Raw genomic sequence first — 9423 nt, forward strand, 5'->3', positions numbered from 1 at the left:
TCAAATGTTCTTGCTGGCTGAAGAATCCCAGATGTTATCTTTTCTATGAAATGAATCAAAATTAGCATTTTGGTCTACATTTCCAACTAGTCAATGTCAGTATGGATCTATGGGAAAGAAGCTGTAATTGCAGCATACCTAAATGAAAAACTGGTGAACATTCTGAGATACCTGGAACTGAAACTCAAATTCCTCAGTGTTAATAGGGTCACTGTATTTCTGTGTTCAGATAGATGAACAGATGGTTTTTGGCACAGCAGGTTGTTGATGCTCATTATCCTATATAAATAAGTGATAAATAGATAGTCGATACTGTTTTTCATTAAATTTCGAAGCAGCTAGAGTTTGTGTGAGCAAAGCATAGAAAATCAGAGCTACTTTTTAAAGCACAACATTCCCCATTATTTAATATGATGTTAAACAAAAAATGATTGTCTTCATCACAGTAACTACATGTGATGGGAGCACGTAACAACTCAATCTAATCTTATAAAAAGAATTTTTCTAATATCACCCATTACATATTAGCAGGTAATTATGAAAAAAAGGATAAATATCATCAAACTGGTATGATTCTTACCAGAGTACTAGTGATGACATCCTGAATTTCTGGAGATCATTAATGTCTGTAAATGCTTTTAGAGAAATTATTTTGAAATGTATTGCAGGCGATGAGACACTATTGTTCTAACATGAAAAGCATAATAATTTAACCTTGATGAAAAAAAGAATGTGGAATTATTAGCTGCATGTTACTGCTATTCTTCATCAGCAATTTCACAGAAAATTTTATGGGGTATCAGTGAAATGCATAAATGTGGGAATCTTCTGTCGGAGACATGAACTTGTGTCTTAAATCTTTGTATCCTATTTGTTGTGTTGATTGCCTTTTCTTCTTTCAATTCAGATCAGCAGATCTGAATTAAGAATTTTAAAACCCGATTCCTTCATTTTGCAACAGTAATGTCTGTAGTACAATTTTCTGTGAAGGTAATTTTACAGTGTACCATCTTTTAAAATACAGAGTAGTTAAAAATAGTGACTGTTGCCTCATAGTGCTAAACTAGCTTCTAAATGGAGATAGTTATTAGGGAGCAAGACATAGTTGTTTCTGGTGAGCATTGTGAGAATAATAAAGCACTTTTCCAGCCTAGTATCCTTATGCTTCATTTTTCAATTAAAAATATGCTGTATTAAGAATTATGTCATCTTTATGTAGGAAGTAAAGGGAATATTTTTTGCACTACTTCCCTACTTCTTTTGATATGTAGAGCAAAAAAAAGAAAAAAAGGAGTAAAATAAATCTGTTTTACCCAGGAATAATAGTTCAACTGAAGTGCCGCCTAAAGTAATGTTAAACTTCAGGATTACATTTTTTGTATACATTAAGTTCTGCAGTAGAACTACCTAAGAGGTTTGTGTGTGAAGACACATCAGTTTCCTGCTGATGTCTGGTTATCCCTATATTGATGCTGACAAACCTTTAAAAAATTCTGACACTGCAGATCTGCAGATATGAAGATTCAGCAACACTACATTTGTATGGGTAGGGGCATATGAGTATTTTTCTCATCACTTTCTTTTATTGAAACCATTAAAAGCTATATTATTATTTTAAAAAGGCTTTTATCTCTCAATATTTTGCTGTGTGCTATTATCATACATAAACAGTGTAATGTCCAGCCATTGCATGTCTTAATTTCTAGCAACTGATATGTGTTAGAACTAACTTGAGGTATCATTTCATTATCTGATATTAGTATGTAGTACTCATATACTGTTTTTCTTTTTTGAAAGGCTATGCATGAAGGATTATTTAGGCATCAGTGTATACAAACTAAATAATATACTAATCTCAGTGGATTCCGTTTGTTTTATAAATAGCTTTTGTCTGTGGAAGGCTGGAAAAGCTTTTTTCTTCTATTCTAGCTTCTGGGGAACATATTTTATCACAAAACACTTGAGAAGATTAACTGCACACAGTAGTCATAAATTTACATTCAAATAGTGAAGAGATGAAGAACTGATCAGTACAGGACCTATTTGGTGAACAATACTTGTTTATGCTGCAACTCAGTTTAAAAATTATTTATATAGAGAAACTTTTAACTCTTTGGGGGAAAAAAAAAGTTAATAAATTTATCAGATCTCATGAAAACTGTTTCTATATGCTGTTTGAACTTTATATGAATTCGCACTTTTCTTCTATTGTTGGGTTTTATGTGTTTCAGATTTCTACAAGGCTACACTGAAATTGTTAACTTTAGTGTTTTCTTATCTGCTTAGTCATAACTACCAACTTCTAATTTTTATCAACCTATCTGCATTTTAAGTGATTTCTACAGAGGTATTTCCATCTGTAATAAGCACAATACCTCTTGCAGAAAACATTACTGTACTACAAGTAAAGATTGTCTTATGATACTTTCTAATTATTTTCTTTAAAATTAGATGAACTTTGGTTTATATTTGTCAGATTGATTGCATTGCTGAATGCAGCCTTATGCTTAGAAATGTTAAATATCTGCATCTTCTTTACTGGACAGAAAGGATCACATTTAGAGCTCAACAGTTATTGATCACCATTTATTCTTTGCAGTTTCAAAATCAGACAAGCTCTGTAATACCAAAAGTGCTGCACAGTTTTGAATGCGGAAGTCTAAAGTCTGTTATCAAATTCATGCTGCAGAACATTGTATTTCTGGTACTAAACTACTTCCTACCTCTCTACATCCTCTCATATAAGGGATATTCACACCATTTTTAGGTTCAGTTTATGTGCAATCTAAGTTCCTAAATTCCCAGCAAGGTCAATGGAACTATGCAGGCTGTTCAAGAGAACAATAGGAAAGATAAATTTCAGTCTTAAAGCTAAATTATGTGAATGCCACTGGTTGTGTATTCCTAAATTTTAAGGACAGCATGCACCACATTTATTTCAGAAGTGCCTTTAGGACTTAAAGCCTGTGAAAATCAGGAGGCATACAACCAGGGAACTCTGAATGAGCCTTTCCTTTTTAAAAGAATGATAATTAGAGGTGCTTTTTTACTTAGGTCACACTTGTGTGAATGTAATTCAGGACAGATATGGATGAAAATAGGTATTGCATTATCTTACCCACTGGTCTGTGAAGAATTTATTTATTATTTCAGTCCAGTTTAGTACACTAATTTCTATATGTCAGAAAAGCTTTGTCAAATCCTTATTATTTGTTTCAAAAGAAAGCTACATCCAGTGACTGTAGTTAATGAATCCAAGGCTATAAATATAAAATATACAAATATGTAAATGTAAAATGTAGGTTTGCAAGTAATAATATATGGTTGTTTTTTCACTTGTGCAAAGATAAATATGAATTATTTAGCTAGACATTTCTCATTTGCACTAAATGAATCACGCTGCTGATAATTTGTATCCCTTCCCCCTTTTTCCTTCCTGAAAGAATTGCTCCTCTAAGTCACAACGCGTGTTTACATGCTTGTCTTTTGTGTGTGACTGTGCATACATCTGTGTAGGACATAGGTTGAATTGGAAGCTTTTGATTATTTACATAACACCAGCTGTGTTATTTGTGGCATTTAGACTATTTTCCTGAACAGATATCTTGTCTTGATTTTGTGTGATTTTGATGTGCAAAACTATACACACAACAAAGACATACTTTAAAATTCAAACCTAGATATAATCCACTCCAGTACATTTTCCTAAATTCTTATGATCATTTATTTTCCAAAATATGTAAGAATTTAGGTAGAAATGTTAGAATTTAATTCTATATTGTGCATAATTTTAAAATTATACATAACTACTTACTGTGCTAGTGTAAATATATATGATCCTGCAATCGATAACTCACAGTTAGCAATAGATAGTAAGATGTTGTCACGCTCCAATTTATAGGAGGGAGAGGAGGTTCTTTTTCATATATGTATAGCCAGCGTGAGATTAAGAAACAACAGTTCAAATGTCGGTTCAGCCAGTTTATTACAGATCTTAATTAGGGAGATTGGCAAGGGGAGGATGGACACTATTATGAATTAGAGTAATGGGAAAGGGAAGGAAGGCGATAGAAAGGATGGGAAAGGAGTCTTTATAGGAAGCAAGAGGGAGATAGTCACCACCATTCTTCAGTAGTGGTGGGTCGTCGGGCATTGTTCCATTGATGACGACGGTGACCACAGCGTTGATGGCCACTTTTCAATGGTAGTACCACCTTATTTATATGTCAAGTTAGCTCTCTTTGGAGTGGCAGCTTCTGGCTCTAGGATCTCAGCAGAAACTCCTTAGTTTCTACCTTCCTGGCCTTGCCAGCAGATAAGAGGGAGCAGAGAGGTGCCAACTTGTATCTTGCCTTCACAGGATACAATGGTATCATCCCCCAGTCTCCCATAACAAACAGGAGTTATTTGGTCACAGGCTAGGTCTTCTGCCAGTAAACAGTCCTGAGCAATCTCTTCCAAAGGCGGCAAACAGCTCCAAAGAAATGCTTTCAAATCTAAAATTGTCCACACAGTGATGTTGATTGCCACACAGCAACACCCATCTCTCATCTCCTAGAGTCTTATCACAAGAAATACCTCAGAAAGCGAGCTTTGAGCCAGAAAGCAAAGAAGGATTCATACAGACGCAGTGATATTGGTTTAGATTTCAAGTTCTGATTAAAAAAAAAAAAAAAATTACTCTTCTCTTGTTTTCCAGGTGTTGTAGAATAAAATTACTGAACTGGCCTTGAACCATTGTAAACAATTTCCATAATTCTTGAAGCACAATTTATTAAACAGTCAACTAGTGACCTCCTTAATTTACCCTTAATCAAATTTTACCTTATTGATAAATTAATAATTTTTTAGTTACTGCACTATTTTACCAGTTCTCGAGTTGCTGGAACATGTGAGTCAGAATCCCACCAGAAATAATTAAATACACTAGCTGGATCTGTAACTGAAATGACTTGCATAATAATTCCAGAGGCCCGTTAAATCCCCTTTTAAAGGAAGGTATATAATACTTCTGTTTTGTATATTTTACTAATTTTACTAATTTACTAATCACTGTTCCTGAAATTTCCTGTGATTCCTCATGCTTGGCTTCAGTGCAACTGCTGCTTTTTAATTTTGCACATTTAGGTCTAGAAAAATAAAACGAATGTAATCAAGCTTGTCTTTTCACATCTTTGATCTGTTTCTTAGATTTCATTTCCCCAAATTTGTGATTGTCCCAACCTCTGAGGTAGGCTTAAACCACTACTAACCCTGGCAGGCTGTTTTTGCTGTCAACTGTGCTGGTCTAGAGGGCAAGATGTTTTCATTTTATGAATACAGAGTGTTCTGTGCTGGTTGGCCTCTGCCGCAAAATGGTACCAAATACACAAAATCCAAGGCAAATAATGAAAATGAGGAATCAAATTACTGTGGTGAAATAACGTGGGTTTGGGAGTTTCAAGACTTTTTATTTGAAGTTCACATTTCTCCGAGGAAAAAGGCAGCTTTATTCAAGAAAAAGTGAAATATATATTTAGCATCCAGTTGAAAATGGTCAATTTTAAGCAAATACACTGAATGGCTTGTAATTTCAAATGTTTGTAATTTATATGCACCAGATATTCTTTTGACAAATTCATTATTTCTACAACATAATCTGCAGAAACTGTATATATATGAAAATTGAAAATATTCAAATCACTGCTTCCTTTCTCTTGGAAGAGTAGAAGGAATGTAATCTGTAGTTTTTACACTCCAGATATTGTTCTACACAAAACAGTAATTGACTCTGGTACTTATTTTCTTCATATCAGCATTCTTGTAAGTGTTGACAATGTATTTAAGAATTTATATATTGGATCTATTGTTCTTCAATTGTAGCTGGTCACTGTGGTTCTCCAGATCCAATTGTAAATGGTCATATTAGTGGAGATGGCTTCAGTTACCGTGATACTGTAGTCTATCAGTGTAATCCTGGCTTTCGACTTGTTGGTACATCTGTCAGAATTTGTCTACAGGATCACAGATGGTCTGGACAAACTCCTGTTTGTGTCCGTAAGTATCGTTTACTATTCAGTGAAATATTGTTATTGTTTTTAATGTAATTGAACATTCATGGTGGATGGGATGTTTAAAGGTGTTTGAATGAGGTGTTCAAAATATATCTATTGAACATATTTTCAATGGTAAGGGTTGTTATGATAATCTACTCCTCTTAGTACTTATCAGTATAATTCCACTCATGGTATTGGATTAAATGACATCTGTTAGAAAAATACTAGCATTTTTATTAATCCTAATCTAGTTCCTTTTTCAATTACATGGCAAGTTTCCTGACATCCTCTGAAGCATCAGGCATTTAATCTAATTTCTTTGAACATTATTCTTCTACTTTACAGAGCATTAGCATTATTTTTCTTTTTTGGTTTTAATAAACTTACGATTTCTATAGAATTTTGTTATTTTTCATGGAGTATTTACATCAGTTATTTCATTTTTAAGATGTCTGTAAATCAGACAAAATTATTTTCATCCACAGATATGGTCACTAAGATGATCATCTTTTCTGTTTAATCTGTGTTAGTATCTTTGTTTTATTTTTAAGAAAAATATACTGCTGATAAATCATTGGATTTCAAAATGTATTTACTTTCTTAGTGATTAAAATAAAATTTCTACCTGTGTACAGCTGTAAGAAATATCTGCCAAATGTTATTGTCCTTTTAATATCCTATTATATCTTCAAATGATTTACATTCCTCAAAGGAATACCACCAGCTTGTGTTGTTACTTCTACTGGATTAATTTTACTGTGCAGTGGATAAAATCCCTTCAAAAGAAAGGAGCAATGCTGAGGGACAGTGGGAAGCAGTTCCTAAATGATATTGTTATCACTGTTCTGAGAACTGACTGTAGTTTCTGTAATGACAGCAACCAAACTTCAAATGATTTTCCCACTTTTATTTATTCATTAGAAATTCTAGCAAAAATGACTCAGCTCTTTCTGAGAAGGAGAGTGAAAATATGCTGTGTACTAGTGCTTAGAAATGATCTCCCTAATATAATATTGATAAGGACTTCTGATTAAGGATTGTGGATCAGGAACTCTGCCCCTGAAAATTTATGACAAGCTGGGCTACATTTTTGTATGATTTTCACAGAATATCATTTTATATTTATAATTGGCTTTGAAAGGTTTTTCATTCTTGGAAATGGTAGACACTAATTTTCAAAGAAAGTATTCAAAGTATTCCACCCATGACTATTTTTTTGTGTTCCTTATTCGTTCACCTTGCACAGTTTTTTGATACATAGATATTTCTCTACCTCACTATTGAATAATCACATAAATGCACAAGGCAGTTCCTTATCTCAGGAGAGAAAAGATTTGTTATTCACCATTTAGGTGATAACCTTTAGATGAAACATCTTGGCTAGTGCTTAGATAAACAATATTAATTTGACTGCACAAAAACCTAGTGGTGATTTGAAATAGTATAATGCCGAAATTACCTATATTTAAAAACATTAACTATAGCATCTGTCAAGAGTACTGAGTTCTAAAGAGAAACTGACCTACCATCTTCTGTTTTTGTTGAAAAGGGCAGCTAAGCAGAATTCAGTATCAATTTCTTATAAATACTATACCTAAATTTTGTGTAATAAATTTTGTCATAGATTTTGTTCAGGACGTTTCAGAAAGTCTAAGATAATAGAAATTTTTAGTTTAATATTCTGATTTATAAGAAAGATGGTGACTATGAGGATGGTGACCGTGGAAATTATTTTAGTTATAGAAACTTACTAATCTCTTACTGTTTAAAAAATGCAACAGGAAGATTAGAATAAATTAGATCCTGTATACAGACTCAAATTTTATTCTAATGTTTAAGGGTTCATTTTTAAATGGTGAAAAAACACTAGTGCAGAAAGGGATTCAGGTGATTAAAGCACATCTATTTATGCAGTTTAAGGTCTAAATAAGTAAACCTGCACACAGGAAGGCATCCTATTTGATTTGCAAAGATCCAATATTGTTGAAAATATTATTATCTCACTCTGTGATAAAATAAAAGGAAACAGTTTCTTTTTTTCACCTATCTCTTCATTGCAGAAAAGGAAAAAGAAAACCTATGATTTATCAACAATTTACTTGTGAATAGAATAGTTAATTTAGTATGATCATTATCACCAGAGCAATGTTAAAAAGCTGTGTGTGTGTGTGTGTGTGTGTGTGTTTGACTTTCTTACTTTAAATTGCCAGTATCTATATTCTTCTGTATTTTTTTTATACTACTTTAATGTCTAGTTATGTGCAAGCGTACAGCTTAACTACTATTAAATGTTTCTTTTTAAGTGTCATGTAGGCACATTAACTGACACATAATATATAAGATTTAATGTCAACAGTGATTTCTCTATTGCCTTAAGAAAATCTGATTAATAGGATCAGTATTTCAGTAGAGCAACTCAAGAAATTTGGAACAGGACTGTTCAGAACTTAGCAGTGCTCTGAAGCAGTACATTAAGTTCAGTTTGTTTTTCTCTACTGTATCTTGAATTTTAAAGGAAAAAAAATCTATATCAGTAGGAAATGTAGTGATGTCCAATGTTTTTAAAGGTATAATCTATATCAATATAGTGTCAAAATACATGTGCATGTAATTATTTATATTAAAGTTTCACATAAGGTAAAAAAGTAGATTCCACATGTCTTAGTGAAAAATTAGCATTTTTCCCCCCTAGCAATTAAGAACTATGAATAAATGTATCCCATTATTTTTTAAACTTCTTGCATAAATATGAAAAACATATTCAGAAATAAAAACAGCTACAACCTGCAAGTGATTCCAAGAAACAGTGCTTTTCAGTTAGTTGAGTTAGTTTCTAACATGTCTATTTTTCTTTTAACAGCAATCACGTGTGGACATCCTGGGAATCCTGCTCATGGAATGACTAATGGCAGTGAGTTTAATTTGAATGATGTTGTAAATTTTACTTGCAACACTGGGTACTTACTTCAGGGTGCTTCCCGAGCACAGTGCCGAAGCAATGGGCAGTGGAGTAGCCCTTTACCAAATTGCCGAGGTAAGAAACTTTCCTCTAATTCTTCTGTTCCCTAAGAACTTATTTCATGTGTGATCCTTTTCTGTGCCTTCAAAACACTGGGAGAAGATTTATGACATTATTGTCTTCTTTATTTGAATTTTGCATTCCTATATTGGAAAAAAGATCTAGCCTTGATTTTTTTCAGAATTTGAGCTCAAAGTTTTCAGACTGCAATCCCTAGCATTTAGTTTAGAGACAAATAAAGTGTTCTTGATATCACAAAAGCAATATTATATTACTAAATCACAGTCAGCTATCTATCCTGAGTTTAGGTGCTCTGGAAATTCCCATAAGTTGTAATTATTCATATTAAAACATTGTTATGCAAGTGAA

General features: G+C 32.9%; 1 protein-coding gene across 1 annotated transcript in view; it reads left to right on the forward strand.

Annotated features, from left to right (window-relative positions):
* The window catches only part of LOC100545105 (CUB and sushi domain-containing protein 1-like), a 30419-nt gene extending 21315 nt beyond the window's left edge, over positions 1 to 9104 (forward strand). Inside the window, exons 7-8 of the mRNA XM_019613584.1 lie at positions 5863 to 6036; positions 8896 to 9104. Coding sequence (XP_019469129.1) covers positions 5863 to 6036; positions 8896 to 9104 — 383 coding nt within the window. The remainder of the gene's footprint in view (positions 1 to 5862; positions 6037 to 8895) is intronic.
* The last annotated feature ends 319 nt before the right edge of the window (positions 9105 to 9423 follow it).

This window comes from Meleagris gallopavo, chromosome 2 (assembly GCF_000146605.3).
Source record: "Meleagris gallopavo isolate NT-WF06-2002-E0010 breed Aviagen turkey brand Nicholas breeding stock chromosome 2, Turkey_5.1, whole genome shotgun sequence".
NCBI classification, from domain to species: Eukaryota; Metazoa; Chordata; class Aves; order Galliformes; family Phasianidae; genus Meleagris; species Meleagris gallopavo.